This window comes from Erigeron canadensis, chromosome 9 (genome assembly GCF_010389155.1).
Source record: "Erigeron canadensis isolate Cc75 chromosome 9, C_canadensis_v1, whole genome shotgun sequence".
Classification (NCBI taxonomy): domain Eukaryota; kingdom Viridiplantae; phylum Streptophyta; class Magnoliopsida; order Asterales; family Asteraceae; genus Erigeron; species Erigeron canadensis.
In genome coordinates this window covers 25,615,579-25,636,906 of record NC_057769.1, presented here as the reverse complement: position 1 = coordinate 25,636,906, position 21,328 = coordinate 25,615,579, and the positions used below count along the sequence as shown (strand labels likewise).

Genomic DNA, 21,328 nt, shown 5'->3' with positions numbered 1-21,328 from the left:
TTTCTCTATATATATATATATATATAAAGAAGATAATATCTATATGGTTATATTAAATGTATTGTTTTTTTAACGACAAAATATATTGTTTTTAAATCTATTTGTTTTGTATTTTATAGAATTGTATTTTTTTTTATAGGTAGTGTGTATGTCCAAATTTATTCAAAATACCAAAGTATAATAAAGACCAAATATTTGTAACACCCCTATTTAGGACTCGAAATATTACATAAATTACATAGCACATGGTGGAATTAATGTAGACAATTAAATGAAAATAAGTGAATTCGGTGAATCCAACCAAGTATGTCAAGTATTCATGCAAAATACATAAGGAGCAAATGACCATCAGAGTTTACAAAATAATAGTCTAATGATGGCTATCGATTCTAAGCATAATGTAAAATGGACAAATGAATCCTTGATCCACATACGTCCAAGCCTGAGTTAAAGGCAAGTAGAAATCATGCATCACGTCCTTGGTTCACTTGATTACCTGAAAAGTATACTAAACAAGTTAACACGAGGTTGGTGAGTTTGTAGTGATGGTTCACGAGGAACCATTGCCAATAATTACAAGATGTATAAGTAAAGGCAAATCAACACTTACAATAGCCTTTGCTTGTCACACCATCAATACAATAAGATTACATGATAAAAGTAAGAACGTGTAATGAATAACACAAGTGATGTCAAAATCAAGATATGTGTCGTATGCAAGTCAATGTCATAATGCGTATCATATGTGTGACCATCAAGTCATCAATGCAACGATACTCACATGTCATCACAATGAACAATGTTGCACATCAAAATCATTGGCGTATATACGTCTATTACCTGGAGTCATGTATGTTTATCAAATCAACACAAGTGCATACGTATATACACTCGGATGTACTCATTCGTCTCATCAACAATCATATCATTATATATGCGTGTGTGTCTCAAATCACGAGTCCATAATCATCAAAACCAACCCAAACGATACGTACATACACTTAGGAGGATATAATTCTACTTTCAACGAGTTCTTGATACTTATATATAAGGTCACCCGCAGCCTTCCCACCACATCTCAAACCCTTTGAAGGCATAACCGACCTATATGTATGTACAACTATCATAAATAATCATCCAATCACATCCATATGCGTAAACCAAGCTCAAGTCAAACATTCAATATCACAATCAATAATCAAGTAATCAAACAATCATACACATAAGTGTACACTTTTCAGCCCGAATGAGTAGGGAGCTACGGAACTCACCTTGATCGGCAATTAGAAGTTAATATCTATTGATAGTCGAGCTAGAGTCGTTCAATGTTCACTCCACGTCCACCACCTATCATTTTAATACACATTTTACTAATATATATTTTACATATATTATACGTCTTTAGTTGTGTGAAGCCCAAAATTATGTCTCAAATGAGATTCAAGTTGTTTGAAAGGCTATCGGGACTCGATTAAGTCATTAAAGAAAAGCGGAGAGATGGTTTATACAATTTTAAGTCGATCAAAAGTCGTTTCATATTCAAGAACTATTGTTGTACACATCTATATATATTTACATATATAATTTAGGTTTTATCTAGATTTTTGGTAACCTTGGTGACAGCGGATAACGTTTATACCACAAGAATCGGGGTGAGATGTTTGGAATCTTCCGACAATCGTTACACGTTCAATCCTAGTAATGGGCTGAGTATATTATAAGTTAAGACGAGTTTACTTTGAAAGATAGCCCAGACCCGTGTACATCAAGTTAGAAGCCCATAATGGATTTATATCTAGGCCTAACCCGACCCAAGTAAAAGAGGAGCCCAAAAAGGAAAATCCAGAAAACTGCATAATACAAGGCAGCGTCCCAGACGGTGGGAAAAGATTTGGCAGGGCGTGCAGGACGGTTGGCTGGAAATCGGGATTTTGGTGTGCAAGCCAGCTAGCGTAAAACAGAAGAGAGTGGCGTCTAGGCACCGTTCGATCTATTTGAGAGTTGGAGGGCAGCGTCTTGGACGGTGATAGGGGACGCTGAGGGCCATTACAGACCGCCCCAGACGGTGAAGAGACCATCCCAGACGGTGGGACCCAAGAACCCCATTTTCTTATATCTTATAGGCCCTAAACGACCCAGGGGGTTGTGGGACGAGTTTGAAGCAGAAAAAGGTTATTACAAACATGAATTCACTCACCACAACTCAAATTTCCACCTCAGAATGTCCGAATTATCATCAAGGAATCAGTTTTTGGTCCATTTTAATTCAAAACCTTACTTTCATAACCACAACCCTAAAACTCGACCCGTTAGGATTTGACCCAACCCAGACGACTTTGTACACCCATTTTAATATAATCTAACTTATTCTCATCAAACCCACACCAAGAATCGATCTTAACATCAATTTTGCATTTAAACTAGGTTTTTGACTTAATTAGTCAAATAGAAACCCTAATTACCCAAATTTTGACCCCAAAAGTGTTTGTTATTGATTATAAACATGTTATTAAGTAATGATTGATGAATTTAAGGCTAGTTAACTTACCAAAGTCTCTACCAAAGTTCCAAACCCGAGAATGACCCGTTTAGAAGATTTCCTTGCACTAGAAAATCCAAATTTGAGATATGATAGAGATGAGGAGATGATGAAGCTAAATCTTGTATTAATTTATCTTGAACAACCCAAATTGATGATGAATTTAATGAGAGAGAGAGAGAGTGTATGTGTGTTCTTGCAAGCATTCAAGAGAAAGAGAGAAAGATGAGAGTAAATGGATGGATGCAAGGTGGAAGGAGTTGGTTGGGTATGGGTTGAGGGCATGGTTGGTTCATGGGTTGGTTTGCACCCATTGGTTGATCCATCATCACTTGCTAGTTAATTCATAAGTCGTCTCGTATCGTTTCAAAAAAATAAGTCAAATTATCGACCCGTCGAACATAATTCTCATCATAATTCAATGAAATGCACTCAATATTATCATTTTTATTTAAAGTCGTTATTCAAATTACACACAAGTCAATGGAAAGTCAAATGAGTCAAAATCACGGATGTTACATAGTTGTAAAGGGATGGATGATGAATACAACTTAATTCGATCTTTATAAACTTTAAAGAATAGTTTCAAAGATTAAGTGATATAAAAGTAATGTAAAGGGTAGGAATCTAATAAAACAATAAAGTAAGTAGATAAAATTAATTTCCCTTTACCCCTTCAAGCGCAAGAAACTCCCGGTAGTGTAAGCATGTCAATGGAGTTCCCAAAGAAGTCCTTTTACTTACTGGTACTCCTGTCCTACCCCTGCTGGAACTAGACCAGTGACTGAAAAAGAAGTCGCTCTTGTCTTACTCTTATCGGTATCGTAAGCCCTTTCACGTACAGCCTCTTTTCCTGCTACACGCGGAACACTGTACTCAAAAGAATAGGATTTACCATTTGGATCAGAGCCGAAGCTTTGGGGTTCTCCGGTGGTATTTGCTTGCTTTGGCGCAATTTCGAGTTCGATGCCGACTACCAATTCAAATTGGGAACCCACCAGTTCAAATTCTTGAGGGGATACCAATTCAAATTGGGAACACCAAGATTGTAATTTTTAATGTAACTTTTTGTTAAGAATGAATCTATACAATGAATTACAGGGTTATCGTGGAACAAGACATCATGAACATATCTAAACAACCCAGTTCAATGACAAATTACAACCAATAAGTTTCTACTCCAAAGAATAAGCCTAAGCTGATGTTTTACAGAATAAGTTGTGTATATGAGCAATAAAACTTTGTTTGAAGATTGTGTCTCAGGAAATGTCAAACATATGCTGCCAATGAATGAAACTTTTATAAGCAATGGCTCTGCTACCATTGGTGTCCAGTTTATCCACGTATTGATCTTTTATTGGCTTGTTGGATGGAATATTTGATCGTGATATTATGATACAAATGGTCCTCCATCTTACTGTCACGAGTCTTCACTTAGCTAATAAGAGAATGGACGCGCACATGTGAAACAAAACCATCAACTTCGAATACTATAAATTTTGCATAGTCACTCATTCTATTTTTATCTTCAATCCAGGTTCATCTTCACTTGGTTGCGCCAGACACACTCAAACATTTGTCAGACCTCAATCTCTCTAAGTGTTTTTTGCTTGCTGATAATCCTAAGTTGACTTCCACACCCAGCTTAATCTTCTATCTTTAATATTTCTTTTCAACTTGAATTGAATGTTGTGAACATTGTTAATGCAGCTTGAGGAACACTTGTTTCCATATGATATTACATTAAGTATTTTAAATTCACCCATCACCGATCACCACCTATGACTTATCACCCCCTATAACCCATCACCGTAGAACCTATCGTCCCTATGACCTATCACCTCCACCAGCTATCATTTATGAATTCCCTTAAGGGCGGAGCCTGCTTGGAATTACAATTTTCGCTTAACTTACACATGTGTAAACGAATTATATTTATATAGATACTTATCTTCATATGTATAACTTATATAACTTACACATGTGTTATCTTTATATGTGCAACTTATATTTATATGAATTATCATTATATAGATACTTTAATACTTGTTTTATTTTACCTAAATCCTATATATATATATATATATATATATATAGAAAGAGAGAGAGAAAGAGTTTCCAGAGAGAGTTTCCTTATTTTTGAGAACCATTATATATATATATATATATATTTATATAAAATAAACCACCTCTCCTCTTTTTCAAATTTCAGCATTCAAAATACCTAAAGTATCTTTCTCCTATTTCACTAATTTAAATATCTAAAGTTAATATATCTATTATACCCTTAATAAAGTTGTTTACAAGATACATCGTCTATTCCTTAAAATAACAAACTACCTCCATTTATATCAATTACTTTTCCCCGTCACCACCACCTTCAACCATCACCATCATGACTGTTGCATTGTGCGGATACCCGTCTAATTTTAAAAAATATATATATTATAATTTCTAATAATATATATTTAAAATTATATATATGTTATTACACTTTGAGTAATTTTGAGTAACTTTTTTAACCCTACCTTTCCTCCATATTATTATAAACGTTTGCATTTCATTTAGAAATTTAGGTTAGCAATACGAGATAAATTCATCATCCAATACAGTAAAAATATGATAGCCTTAATGTAGCACATTGTTTTTAAGAAAGCTTATAACATCCATCATATTTATATATCTTCTCAATTTCTAAGAAATAGTAAAAAGTGTCACATGCTTTATGGTTTTAATCTTTTTAAGTTAATATATCCTTACAAATTAAGTAGTTGAAGCTCTTTTCTCTAGATACAAAGGTCAAAGATTCGATCATCATGCCCAACAAGGTTGAAGGTCTTATTCTAACTTTGGTAAAACTTGGAAACAGCTTCTCTACCTTTGGAGTAGAGGTATGGCCGTCTAAATCTCAACATCTCCAATACATCGTCGAAGGCGGTATTAGGACCCAAAACTCGTAGGAGACGGCAATGGGGGTTACTTTTTTCTTAAAATAATACAAGAATTCTTATGTATTGTTTTTGAACATTCGATCCTCATAGCCTATTAGATACCGAGCAGATTGGGCATGATGTGATCGCATGGAATTCAGGGAAAAAACTACAAAAATATATCATTTCGGAGAGTCGAACACAAGACCTATGGGTAAAGACTAGGGTTGCCTCCTCATAGTCTCCAATTTGGCTTAAATTCGAAAGAAAGTTTTTTTATGATGTCATGTGTGTTATTTTAGTCATTAAGTGCTAAATATATTAAGTGGTTGAATGTAATATTAGTATGTGTTAAGTAAAATAATAAGTAATTGACTCTTATTTTGTTTATTATGTTAAAAAAGAAACATAAAATTTGACCGAATACATTAAGTTCTTAATTATTAAGTATATTATGTAAAAAAAAACATGGCCTTAGTTAATTTATTAGATAACTTGTAGTAATATCTGTAACGCCTATTAAAATTTAATTGTATATATTTTTTTAGTTAAAACATTTTATAAAATTTCAATCTTTAATCTACATAAATAAACATTTATAAGACATTTTTAATCCTAATATCAAACAACCAACAAGTGTTAAAATTACTGAAAAAGATTGTGGAGGCGATATTTTCTCAATCGAGTGTTGGTACACGATACATATGGTCAAGATCGCTATTAAGCCAGACCTGCACACTTAATTTTCAACTCAAATTTTATGGTAAACCATCTTTGTAACAAAATCACATACCAACATTATGTTTTTAACAAGCAACACTATATTTTTGTTCTAACAGTAGTGGCAATGCATATACCAACACAAAAGAAAAGGAAGTGATATTCGTACCTCATGTTTTGATAAATTTACCACACATGTGCTTTAGTAACTGTACAGTGTATTTTGAAAGTTGTAATGTGTGGTAGATTTATTAAAGCATGTGGTACGAATATCATTTCCCGTTAAGAAATAAAAAACTCTTATTAATATTTACTTTTGTTTGATCAAATCTGTATCACCATCATGTTTTCCTTTTTTCAGCATTCACTTTTCATTGTTGTCTTTGGCACAACTCTCTCTTGTTTATATATCTACATATCATCAGAAAATTAAGAATGGGCGAGTCGATGGTTAGTCCTCTGGTTGGAAAAGTTGTGGACTTATTGTTTGGTGTGGCTATCAAGGAGTTTAGTTACATGTGGAATTGCAAAGAAAATGTTAAAACGTTGCAGAGTGAAGTTGAAAACCTAAAACTTATGAGGGAGAAGTTTCAACAACAAATAAATAACGCTAATTTTAAAGGAGATAATCTCGTACAAGGTGTGGAAGAGTGGTCAAAGAAGGCGGCAAACGAAATATCCAAGGCCGAAGTGTTTCTTCAACATGAAGCAAACGCCCACAAGACATGCTTCAGAATAAGAATATGTGCCAACTGGGGGACCCTTTATCATTACGGTAAGATGGCAACGAAGATGGCTTATTCTCTTTCACAACACCAAGTAAGCGGCAAGTCTTATGAAAGTGGGGTATCTCTTTATAATCCTCCACCAGGACCACTTGATTCTTATGAAAACAAAGACCTTGATGGTATTCAGACCCATAATTCAGCTTTGAAAGATATCATTGCAGCCATAGAAGATGAAAAAATACAAAAAAATTGGAATTTATGGATTAGGTGGTGTTGGGAAAACTACACTAGCCAAGGAAGTTGTTCCAAGAGTAAAGCATTTGTTTCATGATGTTGCATTCATAACCGTCTCGCAAAGTGTAGATATTGAGAAGATTAAAAAAGAAAGTGAAGATGCAAGAAAGAGAATAAAGAAAAAGCATAAACTTCTAATCATATTAGATGACGTTTGGGAGACACTCTCCTGGGAAGAATTATGCATGCCACTTTCGAGAAACCTTAAGATTTTGCTGACGACTAGAAGTGAAAAAGTGTGCCAGAAAATGAAGGTTGATAGTAAAATCTATGTCGACTCTTTGCCAGCAAAAGAAGCATGGATTCTTTTCAAACGCGTGGTCGGTGAAAAAGTGGAAACCGACACCAATTTGAAACAAGTTGCATACGATGTTGCTGCACAATGTGGTGGATTGCCACTCTTTATTCAAGCTGTAGGGAATGCTTTGAAAGATGAAACCATTAATACATGGAAAGCGACTCTTTCTCGACTCAAGAAACCCGTATCATCGGAATTGGATCTGGATATAGCTAAAGCATTTACTCGTTTGCAACTAAGTTATGAATATCTTAAAAGTGAAGAAGCCAAGTCGTGCTTCTTGCTATGTGCTATGTTCCCTAGCGACTATACTATTTCGTTGGAAGACTTGGTATATTATATGGTGGGTTTGTATAAGTTTGATGACCTTGATAGCATGGAGGATGCAAGAGATAGGGTTCGAAATGCAGTTAATCTTCTCACATCCTCTTGCTTGTTGTTGAAGGTGGAGGATGATGAAGGCTTCACCAAAATGCATGACGTTATTCATGACGTGGCAATGTTAATTGCATCTAAAGGTAAAAACAAATATCTGGTAAAGGCTGGGAAACGTTTGACAAAATGGCTACCAAAAGACAACAACCTAAAAAGCTACACGGGTATCTCACTCATGAACAATAGTATCTCCGAGCTTCCTGACTGTGAGATTCATTTATCAAGCCTTGACATTTTCCTTGTAAATAACAATTCGGAATTGTCAATTATTTCTGATAAGTTCATTGAGGGCATGAGAGAAGTCAAAGTATTAGATATGAGGTGTTGTCAATTTGCGCAGCTTCCACAATCATTGAAGCTACTCACAAAACTTCGTGTCCTTAATCTTGAAGAAAACTACCTTTTCCATGAGATTTCTATTCTTGGGGAGATGAAAGACCTTGAGATTCTAATTCTTAATAGAACTGGAATCAAAGAAATTCCTAAAGAGATTGGTGAGTTGGTGAACTTAAGGCGGCTTGAAGTTATTAGGTGTAGATATATGACTCGTGTAACATCGGGCGTGATTTTAAAGCTCCAAAGTTTGGAAGAGTTGTACATTGACCTTAGCAAGATGAGGGAAGGAGTTAATGGTTGTCTTGCTGAGGTAATGAAGTTGTCGAATATCATATACTTAGATTTAACAGTGAAATGTTTTGATCTTATTCCCAAAGGTTTTAATTTAGAAAATCTAAAAAGATTTGTTATTCAAATCGGAGATTTCTATCTAGAGTATGAACTCAGGGGAGATTTCTATCAAGTAAATGAGCTTAGGAGGCTAGATCGTTATTTAATTATTTCAAGTGAACATGTTATGATTGCGCTAAATAACATCATGCCGACCCTGTATAAAGTGGAGCATATTGAGTTGTATGATTGTCCTCATGTGTCATGCTTAGTTGATGATGGTACACTGTGTGATGGGGATGAAGGGAAAACAAAAGAAAAGTGTTTCAAGAAACTACAACATCTTGAATTGGGGTCCCTAAGTAAATTGGAGGTGATATGGAAATGCCCAGATGAATATATAAGTCTAAGTAACCTAGTCAAGCTTTATATCTATAGTTGTGATAAGTTAGAAAGGATATTCACTATAACTGTAGCACAAGGCCTTGTCAATCTCAAGAAATTGAAAATTGAAGGTTGCGACAGTCTAGAGGAAGTGATTTGGGGTAGTGAAGGTCGTCGAGATGATGCATCTGGAAATGTTATAGTGTTCCCTTCCCTCGCCCAAATATTGCTTTTGTTCTTAAGGAAACTGAAAGGATTCTTTAACTCAGTTGGGAATTGTAGTATCAGATATCCATCTTTGGTGGATGTTGAAATACGTGGTTGTGGGAGCATGGACATATGGGGCCCTGGAATCCACGAAACACCCAACCTCAAAACATTGGTAGGACATTCAGGTATGCCCATAGCAGTCAATGGATCTTTTGCCATAAATGAAACCGTGAAAAAATCATTGAGATTGTACAACCAGCCAACCAGGTAGTTAATTTTAAACTTAGATTCTTAAAAAGCAAAGAATATTTCGTACAAATAATTAACTTTCTATTTAACTAAGTGTAGAATTTTTTACATTTCTCACATCTCTGAATTCTGTTAACATGTTTAAAACTTTATTTAATTAGCTGATGATTATGATGAATAAATGAACATGTTTTCAAGACAAATGTAATTGTCTGATGTACTCAGGAATATTTTATTTGATAGCTCTATCGTTTTACATTATTGAATTTGGATTTATGGAAAATAAGCGAAAAAACAATTTGAGTATTTTTGAGGATTGAGGGTCTAAGTTTGAACACAAGATGTTCGCTAAAACGCCCAAATGAAAATTATTTTGTTGTTTCATGGCAAATATGCGAAAATATGTCATGAAACAACAAAGGAACCAATATATCAAATTCGAATTTGATTGTGGTTTGTTTGACAGCCTGCTAGATGTATAAAAAATTTAAGCTTATCAATTTTTTTAAAATCAGATGACATGAAATTATTGGCTTATTGCTTTCGATCAAGTAATGTCAACTCGGTAAAAAATGCAAGGTATACTACTCGGAACACTTGTAGTTGTATAGCTACATAGAAGTTACTTCTACTTTAATACGGAGACATCAAAATTAGTATGTTGGTTCATTATTAATTAGATGGTTTGTTTCTCAAAATGCAGAATTTTATGATTTTTGGTTTAATATGACATCTCTCTCGTTTTGATGATGACAAACAATACGCGAGACGATTATAAAATGAAATAATAATGATCATACATGCATATGTTGATTCCGCACAAAAACTGCAAAAACGATCAAGTTTGGGGCAAAGTTGGGTTGCATTGCTTGGAGCACGGACGTCCTGCACGGATCGCCCGTGCACAACGTCTGTGGTCCACTGTTTTCCACCATCATGATTGTTTTTTCGAAAAATTTGATCAATGTTTTCAAGATCTAAACTTACAGGGTATACTTAAGACGTTATTTTATCATGAAGTACATTTTTAGTTTTTGACTTTGATCACGTTGAACTTGTCACTAAAAATTGGCCTAAGTTTCTCTATGCATTAAGGTTTTGTGTCCGTCCGTATGAACGGCTCTCAAAAATGTTTTGCTATCAAATCAACACTTGTTTACTATTATTTCTCACCTCATGCAACTTAAAACATTTTGATATTCAAAGTGACCAATTGTAGATTCATAATTAATCATTTGTGAATTGTAGTGAGTAAAAATGTATAGTACTCTATTTGCTAAAAGTTGTTATATCATACTCGAGGGAGTGTGATTTGTGCTAGATCATCTTAGTGGATAGGTTTTTTTAGGTGTTTCTCAACTCTAGCGATTAGAGTTGTGATGATTTGTGAAATGTCAAAAAGATTTGGGAATTCCCATATTGGAGTTATAAAAGAATCAAGATTGCATTGAGAACTCTCCAACTGTCTAGGAGATTATAGTGCTGCAAATATAGACGTGTCCTCATGAAAAATCATTCTTACCTTAAGCTTTGTCCAAACAAGATTCAAAGTTTCAATAACAAGTTTTCAAAAGAATGTAATATATCGGTAAGATCTGTTCACCCCCTCTACCATAATCATATCATACCAAGAAGTTTTATGTCAAGCATTAATGGCAGACAATATCAATGTAATAAACCTCCATTTCCGGGTAGCTACCGTTACTTTGACTTTCTCCCATCAGCTAGCAGACAATCAGTTATTCATCAAGTATAACCATAACCTCAAATTGGAGAGCTAGGACCAATTGTCAACATGTTTGTGCATTTGTCATTAAACAAAACCAATAGCAGGAGCTAAGTCAGATATCAAAAATAAAATTATTGGTATGAAGCTGGAAATGAAACACATTTGGCAAAAAGAACCTACAAAACTTTCTGATTTAGGCAGCATCTGGGATGATTTCATCAGATACGTCAAACAATTCTTCAACTTCCACTTCTTTAGCCTCGTATTCTTCTTCCACATCACTGGCTTCACCATCTCTCAACATTTGTCTCTCCATCTTCTCTTCTTCGTTGACCCACCTCTCCCATTCGTCCTTCAGCTACTTCCTCTTTTCTCGATCCTGCTTACTCAACAATACCGAGATATCTTGATCCTGGACATCATACTTTTTGTTGTACTTCTTCAGGTTCTTTGCAATTTCTTCCTCTTTCTCGGGGCTCAAAAAAGATGGTGGTCTCGACCTCCCCAAGAACTGCAATAATCAACCAGTGGTCGCTAATTTTATACAATAAAACTAAATATCTATAGCAAGTATACCATATTTGACACATAATTTAACACTGTACTAATGATGACTCACCACAGACCCCTTATACTACCTTAAACTATTTCCTAGAGTCAAAATTCTGTATTTTTCCATGTATCTAGATATTTAAATCTATAATCTGTAAATGAGTAAAAGATAGATGCTTATATACATAGTTTCCACTGTATCTACTATGTGAACCAATTTTAAATAAAAGAACGCAACCGAAAAAACAATTACGGAAAATAGATACACATATCTCCCATCTAACTAGAGCTCAGGGACTCTGTTCTTAAGCCAAGAAAGCACTAATCATGAAGTTGTGACAGCTTATGAACTGATATGAACTTACAGAGCTAACTAATTAATGTAAAACTTGCCAGAGTACCTGTAAGAAATGATCCTTCGAAATTCGATAGAGTTGCTTGCCATTGAATGACCATATCTGGAATCCATTTTCCATTTGCAACATATCTATTTACAGAAACGGCAAAAGAAAATTAATCTACTAAGGCCACAGACATGTCTTAACACAAGACATGAAACCAGACATTACTCTTAACTATGCATGGCTGATTGGGGTAATGTTTTATCTTCACACAGTCCAGAATCATATATCACGGTGAGATAGCGGTGAGATAATAGTTTTATACTATATATATATATATATATATATGTATACACGCTAACTAATACATATACTTAATAAAATATCAAAAGTCAAGCTTAAAAGTGTCAATATGTGAAACAATAGTGTTAATACTAGCAAAAAAGAAAAGTGTTAATTATGTTGTATTTGAGTTTGGGCCAAATCAAGCTATACAACCGCTATTTGGGCTGCTATAACACCAATAGATTGTTGGAACACCATTCACATATTAACATTTTATTGATAATCAAATTCGAATTACAACAAGATTAACTACTACTAATCAATACAAGAAAGTAAAATAAACAGAAACAAAACAGAAAAGAAGAAGGTAAATGGGCTGAGGATATGGTTTAACCAAGGGCCCTTAAAACTGATTTCGGGCCACCCAAGTGAACCCGACAGTTTCCCAGGGTACAACAGTCAAAGCAGATTATACCTTCAAGAACAAGTCTAAGGGAGGTGAAAGAGAAGGAGTTTGGTTGATGATCCAGATTGGAAAGGTGTTTGTATGTACTGTTAGTTGTTGTTGTTATTAATCTGATGTATATATCAGATTTTCTTTTTAAGTGGAAGACACATGTTAACTATTGAAGCTTAATAACACCTTAATTACATGTGTTACTTGGTGAACTATAGCAAGTGTTGTTCCAGGTGTTAAACCAGGAACAAATCAACCCACTTAAGCCATAACAACTAAACTCTTGAGCCATACAGCCACCTACTGAGCCATGGAAGCCATAATCGAGCTAGCCAAAAATAAAGACGGCTCATCGCCACATTACGCCTCATCGCCCATAACCCCCACCCCGGTTCCAGTCCCGGGTGCGGGCGCGGGCGGGTCGGGTGCTTCGCACCCTCCTTGCCCACTTGGGGTGTAGCCCTTATAAGGAATTATAATTCCTCCAATACTCCTCCTTATAAACACACTTAATGTTTATTCTTCTACCAATGTGGGACAAACTCATATTAGTTAATTACTCTTTCAACTTCTTTTAACATATCTATTAACTTGGATATTTTATGTTATTACATAAATTTTCCAACAATCCCCCACATTAATAGATATGGTTATTAAAGATAAATTCCGACAGTCAAGTATTGCAGGAGAAGTAAGTTTTACCTTTTGAACTTTCCTTTGTGAGTGCACTTAATCTCCGCAGTTAGTAGAACTTGATGTCTTTAAACTAACTCCTTTTTACGTAGACGTTATTGCACATCACACAATACTTTCCCTAGTCTGGTTAACCCCTTACTTTTGTGTCCGTTATGGTAATGGAACACTATCCATTCGAAGCGACCACACTTCTGTCTAACATAGGTGATTGCTCACAATCATTAAAAGCTATAATCTTAACCTCTATAATATCACTGATTTGATATAGAAATGGGCTAGGAAATTTTGCAATTCACTTTATTGCGGTGGATTCTCCCCCCACAGTGACTGCAAACTCCCTTTGATGTTTTGGGGTGCTCCCCCACAGTGACCTCCTATATTCGTACAATTAGGTTGTTCTATTGAACCTAGATCATGGGATCTCCATTTACATCTAAGTTAGGTTTTCCTTCGTACAAATTTACTCAATGGGCTTTAGCCCCATTCCTCTCGACGACTTATAAACTGCCTCACTACTTAAACCTTTAGTTAGCGGATCCGCAATGTTATCCTTTGACCTTACATAGTCAATAGTGATAACCCCTCTTGTTAGCAGTTGTCGTATACTATTATGCCTACGATGAATATGTCTTGACTTGCCATTATACATTGTATTTTGAGCTCTACCAATAGCCGATTGGCAATCACAATGTATACAAACAGCCGTTAAAGGTTTTGGCCATCTTGGAACATATTCCAAGAAATGTCGTAGCCATTCTGCTTCTTCTCCAGCTTTATCCAATGCTATAAATTCATATTCCATAGTGGATCTAGCAATGAGCGTTTGCTTGGACGATTTCCAAATTATAGCTGCTCCTCCAAGAGTAAATACATATCCACTTGTGGATTTGGAATCTTTTATGTCGGATATCCAATTAGCATCACTATATCCTTCCAATACAGCTGGATCTCGACCAAAATACAACCCATAATTCTTTGTATATCTCAAGTATCTTAGTAACCTAGTCATAGCTTTCCAATGCTCCGAACTAGGATTACTAGTATATCTACTTAGCCTACTAACAGCATAGGCTAAGTCTGGGCCTAGTACTTGTCATGAGATACATTAGGCTGCCAATTACCCTTGAGTACTCCAATTGAGCAACACCTTCACCTCTATTCTTTGATAGGTGTTGCGTGGTATCTATTGGAGATCGATCGACTCTCTAGTCCTCGGGACTGAATTTCTCAAGGATCTTATCCACATAGTGAGATTGACTTAACACTAGACCATCTTGGATTCGAGTAATTTTCATTCCAAGAATTACATCCGCTAAACCCAAATCCTTCATGTCAAATCTCGCTTTCAACATGTCTTTGGTAGATTTGATCATACTATCATCACTGCCCACAATGAGTATGTCATCGACATATAGACAAAGTATAACATATCCCTTAGATATGTCTTTGACATAAACACATTTGTCACACTCATTAATCTTGAAACCATTGTCGAGCATGACTTGATCAAACTTTTGGTGCCATTGCTTTGGAGCTTGTTTCAATCCGTACAAAGACTTGACAAGTTTACAAACCTTGTCCTCCTGGCCAGGAGCGGAAAAACCCTCGGGTTGTTCCATGTATATTTCTTCATCAAGCTCTCCATTGAGAAAGGCTGTTTTTACATCCATTTGATGTATTTCCAAATTTCTCAATGCTGCAATCGTAAGCACTAATCTGATCGAAGTTACTCGAGTTACAGGCGCATATGTGTCAAAGTAATCAATATCTTTCTTTTGTCTATATCCTTTGACTACAAGCCTTGCCTTATACTTATCAATTGAGCCATCAGCTTTCATCTTTTTCTTGAATATCCAACGATGTTCAAGTGGTTTACAACCAGGTGGAAGACGAACTAGTTCCCAAGTATGATTCTCCAAAATAGAATCAATTTCACTCTTGATGGCTTCTTTCCATTGAGGCGCTTCTTGTATAGTAACTGCTTCATGATATGTTTGAGGTTCACTCATAACCATATAAGAAACAAAATCAGGCCCGAAAGATTTTTCAATCTTTTGCCTTTTGTTTCTTCGCGGTTCTACTTCTTCTTCCTCTGATTGTTCTTGATGATCATCTGGAACAATCTTATCAACCGGAGTTGATGTAGAAGCTTTTCCTCTATCCAAACGAGGAAACACACCCTCAAAAAACGATGCATTTCTTGACTCAAGTATACTGTTTTTGTGTATTTCCGGGTTCTTAGACTCATGTACTAGAAACCGATATGCACTACTATGTTCAGCAAGATTTGAGGATTCACAATCGCTACCATGCTGAGCATATCCGATGAATACACAATCAACAGTTTTTGGTCCTATCTTTTGAACCTTTGGTGGTGGAACCACAACCTTTGCCAAACAACCCCACACTTTCAAGTATTTATAGGATGGTTTTCTATTAAACCATAACTCATAAGGTGTAACATCCTTTTTCTTTAAAGGTATTTTGTTCAAAAGATAGTTTGCCGACAAAACGGCATCTCCCCACATGTCTTGCCCTAAACCCGAGCTTATTAACATGGCATTCATCGTCTCTTTAAGAGTTCGATTCTTTCTTTCAGCAATGCCATTTTGTTGTGGGGTATAAGGAGCTGTTTGCTCATGGATAATACCATTTTGAGCACAAATTTCAGCAAAAGGAGAAACAAATTCACCTCCTCTATCGCTCCTTAATCGTTTAATCTTTTTGTTGAGTTGATTCTCAACTTCATTTTTGTACAAGATAAACTTATCTATTGCTTCATTCTTGATCTTTAGCAAGTATACATAGCAATATCTTGTATAATCATCAATAAAGGTGATGAAATATTTGTTACCACCTCGAGTGGGAATCGATCTAAAATCACATACATCGGTATGGATTAAATCAAGTGGCTCGGTGTTTCGTTCAATGGATTTGAAAGATTTCGTGGATTGTTTAGCTACAACACAAGTTGGACATTTAGAGATAGAATCAATGTTAAAAGATGGTATACAATTTAATTTAATTAAACGACGCATTGAATTAAAATTCACATGTCCAAGACGATTATGCCAAATATTAGAAGACTCAATCAAATAAGCGGAAGTAGAAGCATTTTCATTCACATTCTTGATTGGTACAACATTGAGTTTAAACATCCCATTAAGGGCATAACCTTGACCAACATACAAACCACGTTTAGTTAACACAAATTTATCACTTTCAAACACTAAATGAAACCCATTCTTGTTAAGCAACCAACTCGACACAAGACTCTTGCGCAATTTAGGAACATATAACACATTGGTTAACTTGAGCTCTCTCCCCGAAGTCCACTTGAGGATCACATCGCATTCACCCTTGATATCGGCGGTGGCAGCATTTCCCATATACAACTTGTCTTCACCGGATACTTCTTTCAAGTTATGGAACATAGTCTTATCCGGACACACATGACGGGTTGCACCCGTATCAACCCACCATCCTTTGATTCCATCGGTGGTAAGATTGACCTCTTCCAACTTAGCTGTGAGGTCAGAAATCATAGCAACAAGAGGCATGTCATCTTCGACCATATTTGCCCTTTCCTTCCTTGGATTCTTGCATTGATCAGCTCGGTGACCAGATTCACCGCAATTGTAGCACTTCCCTTTGAAAAAACTAACCTTCTTCTTCACACCACCATTCTTTGGACTCAAATCCATCTTCTTTCCCTTGTTTTTCTTATCAGGACGTTTCCCTTTGCCCTTAAATTACCTTTTCCTTTGGAACTTTGGCCATGCTCAACAAAGTTGGCCTTAGCAAGACCTTCAATATGACCACCATTTTGAGCAACTCTATTTTCTTCCTCAATTCGAAGATGAACAACAAGCTCTTCAACGGTCATAGGCTTTCGCTTATGCTTAAGGTACTTTTTAAAATCCAACCAACTTGGGGGCAACTTTTTAATCATGGAAGCACCTTGAAATGTATCACCAAGAACCATTCCTTCTGATAAGATTTCACTGATTATGATTTGCAATTCTTCAACCTGTGCTATAACAGTTTTAGAGTCAACCATTTTAAACTCTAAAAACCTTGTATTTCTTTTGCAAAGACTCCCATAATTCTTTGGCAGTCGTTATTTTGCAAAATACATTATACAGTGAATCAACAAGGCCATTCAACACATAGTTTCGGCATAGATATTCAGAATGCTTCCAAGCATCAACAGGACTTACTGATTGAGCATCAGTAGAACCTTCAGAAATTTGAGGTGTTGTTTCAGTTAGGAATCTCGCAAGATTCAAAGTGGTCAAATAGAATAACATCTTTGGTTGTCACATTTTGAAATTGTTACCAGAAAACGTTTCTCTTTTCACAGTGGTTGGCCATAGTTTGGGAAGCTTGGGTACCTACTAAAGGTCTCATGCTTGTAGAGACGGTATGTCCTACAGATTGAGAAACATTTGCACCAACGGTGTTGGTGGTGGTAGAAGAAGTAGTTCCATTAGTAGAGAAGTTCATTTCAGTAGCCATTTCTGAAATAGAACAAGAAAAGTTTTACTAAAAAACTTGCAGAAACAAAAGACTAATTAAATGAATAACTTTACAGAAAAGTATACAACAAAGTTTTGGAAAAACATATTTCTGTAATTTGAATTAACAGAGTGGTGAAGAAAGAAAATCAGTTTTAAGATTGTTGGAACACCATTCACAATATTAACATTTTATTGATAATCAAACTCGAATTACAACAAGATTAACTACTACTAATCAATACAAGAAAGTAAAATAATCAGAAACAAAACAGAAAAGAAAAGAAAAAGGTAAATGGGCTGAGGATATGGTTTAACCAAGGGCCCTAAAAACTGATTTCCGGCCACCCAAGTGAACCCGATAGTTTCCCAGGGTACAACATCTAAAGCAGATTGTACTGCCGGAGTTAACCACAACCCGGAAATATACCTTCAAGAACAAGTCTAAGGGAGGTGAAAGAGAAGGAGTTTGGTTGATGATCCAGATTGAAAAGGTGTTTGTATGTACTGTTAGTTGTTATTAATCTGATGTATATATCAGATTTTCTTTTTAAGTGGAAGACACATGTTAACTATTGTCAATAGTAAGTGTTGTTCTAGGTGTTAAACCAGGAACAAATCAACCCACTTAAGCCATAACAACTAAACTCTTGAGCCATACAGCCACCTACTGAGCCATGGAAGCCATAATCGAGCTAGCCAAAAATAAAGACGGTCCTAAAGCGGCGATGCGAACGTGCTAAGTGCGCCACTAAAACGCTACATTACGCCTCATCGCCCACGGCCCCAAGGGCGGGCGCGTCGGGTGCCTCGCACCCTTTTTGCCCACTTGGGGTGTAGCCCCTTATAAAGAATTATAATTCCTACAACACTCCTCCTTATAAACACACTTAATGTTTATTCTTCTACCAATGTGAGACAAACTCATATTAGTTAATTACTCTTTCAACTTCTTTTAACATGTCTATTAACTTGGATATTTTATGTTATTACATAAATTTTCCAACATAAATATCGGTAAAATAGGGACGATAATAGAGGTGCCGCTATTTTGCCTGGTTCCCGCTAACCCCTACAACGCCGCTATAGATAATGTAAAATAAAGCTATAAAACTTTAGAAAGAAAAAGGTCAACCGAGACAAAGGATGCCCATTGTGTTTTATAATTAAAGTGTTTCAAGTTGGGCCGACAGGACCCACACCTAAAAATAACCTGAATAACAAAGGACCAGTTTTTACAACCCTGCCGGCCCACTTTGCCACGTATAACATCTCTTCCCAAACCCATTCTATGTCTGTTGCCATGAAATGCTCAGCAGTTTCCATAGTTTCAAGCTCGTCCACATTATAGCTAGAATTCCAGCTGTCCATTAAATCCCTTCAATCCAGCCAGAATAGTAAAACGCCCACCAGGAGACCAATGATGCTTTGTTTGAAACCAGCTGACGCACTATTCAAAGAATACTAATATATGAAACTTCTAAAAAAGTTTATAGTTCCTTTATATCACTGATTCAACACAAATGTTGCAAATGATGATTTGTTATACAGGTTAAAGAATACATTTGAACTTACTCTTGCAGGTTGATTTCCGCCACCAAGTTCAGGAACAAAAATTGCAAAAATAGGATCAGTTGGAGACCAGCTGAAGTCCATGACATTCTCAACTTTAATGGACTTCTTGTCAATAAGACTGAAGGTCTCTGTCTCATAAACAGAAATGACATTTTTGCCCATTCGAGCAAAGTACTTGTCCTCTTTACCGCCACCCCATCTAGAATAGTCCAAGAATGCCCACATTCAAAAATAAATCCAAGATAAATATTACTCGTAATAAAATGCCATGAATGTAATTCTAACTGTAAAAATCACCTGAAAAGTTAGAAGTGGAAAAGTGTGATTCACTTGAACAGGTGTGGGGTTCAAAAGGGATACAAATCCAAAACCTGAAAAGTATAATCGTATACGGCTCTCCAAGCTTGATAAACTTGTGCTCTGTGTACACATTCAAAGGTCTTTCAAATCTACAGATTCTTGATATATCCAACAGCAAATTGATGGTCAACGTAGTTGAAGACGAGAACAAAGATGGAATAATAATTGAACCGCTATCTGTCATCAAACTGGAACAACTGAATCTGGCATTTCTGCCAAATCTTAATTGCTTTTCTGAAATAAAATGTGACATTGAACTAACAGAACTAACACAAGTGATTGTCAAAAGTTGTCCAGAAATGATCACTTTCTCTGAAAGTTCAATTATTACTCCAAAGCTTCAGTTTGCAGTGGTTGAAGGCGTAAAGAAGACCGGTGACCTAAATAGTACCATTCGTGCTGCACATGCTTTCTAGATGCGAATATTAGGTATGTTTTTTGCTATTTTCATTCTCAATTATCTGATAGATAAACGTTAGCTATATGACTTCAAAACGATTAGTTACTAGTTTGACGTAACTCTGCATATCATTTTGAAGAGAAGGCTAAGATATAAAATAAACGAAAACGAAATCAAGGATATAAAAAAGAACACTCAGAAAGATGAAAGCGCATAGTGTAGAATTTTATAAATACTGTTGCAACTTAAAGAACTTTCAAATTTTGTTCTAATACAATTCATATATACATAGAAACCGGGTGTCAGCTGATCAACCGCTGAACTTGATAGCCTTTTCGCGATTTTTAAGTATTTTTCGGTAAAAGGGTTAGTCACTTACCTTGTAGTTTTACAATTACTTTATGATCTTACACTCTTCTTCTTATTCTTTGCTTTTTTTCGTATCTTAATTACTTTTTTTGTCTGCAGATTTCTGTACGCTACAAATCAAGAAAAACAGAGAAACTTCGACTGGAACAATAGGGTATAAATGTTCTTTAAGGAATTTCAATAAACGCTTCATTCATACTATTCACTACACATGTTCGTGAAAGTTCACATTCAGACATTCAGTTATCTTTGTTTTTTTTGTACTTGTGTGTTAACAAATCCTTATCAAATTCTTGTATCTGTTTCAAGTTTGTTCTGAAATTCTGTTCAGAAAATCAAGTTTGAATAATATTTCTTCCTGAGTCTTTCCTTCTTTGGATTTCTCACTTTTCCGAACCACGGTTATTCATAAATCTCTGTTATATGAATCATCTTGGAAAAAACATGAGGGTCACATTTTCTTAGTCTTCTACTAGTTCGGATTATCATTTTTTTCTGAACAAATTATATCTAGAATTCTTGTCCAGAAAATCAATCAACCAATTCAAACAAGTCCAATCAATCATGTCTTCACTCCCTCGTGATTCGTTAGCC

The 21,328-nt window shown here is 35.6% G+C and overlaps 1 protein-coding gene, 2 long non-coding RNA genes and 1 pseudogene across 3 annotated transcripts; 2 read left to right on the top strand and 2 right to left on the bottom strand.

Moving 5' to 3' along the window:
- Positions 1-253: 253 nt before the first annotated feature.
- Positions 254-2,763, bottom strand: LOC122583856. The gene is made up of 3 exons (XR_006321338.1): positions 2,549-2,763; positions 1,272-1,347; positions 254-496 (listed from the first exon to the last, which is right to left on the bottom strand). It is a non-coding gene; the product is annotated as an uncharacterized LOC122583856 (long non-coding RNA).
- A 3,861-nt stretch (positions 2,764-6,624) lies between these two features.
- Positions 6,625-9,606, top strand: LOC122583415 (probable disease resistance protein At4g27220). Its single transcript, XM_043755820.1, has 2 exons — positions 6,625-7,096; positions 7,185-9,606. The coding sequence occupies exons 1-2, from the start codon at positions 6,625-6,627 to the stop codon at positions 9,473-9,475; spliced, it is 2,763 nt and encodes a 920-aa protein (XP_043611755.1). The 3' UTR covers positions 9,476-9,606.
- Positions 9,607-11,239: 1,633 nt separating this feature from the next.
- Positions 11,240-12,219, bottom strand: LOC122583414 (annotated as a pseudogene).
- A 7,818-nt stretch (positions 12,220-20,037) lies between these two features.
- Positions 20,038-21,015, top strand: LOC122581099. The gene is made up of 3 exons (XR_006320970.1): positions 20,038-20,394; positions 20,658-20,731; positions 20,834-21,015. It is a non-coding gene; the product is annotated as an uncharacterized LOC122581099 (long non-coding RNA).
- Positions 21,016-21,328: the final 313 nt, after the last annotated feature.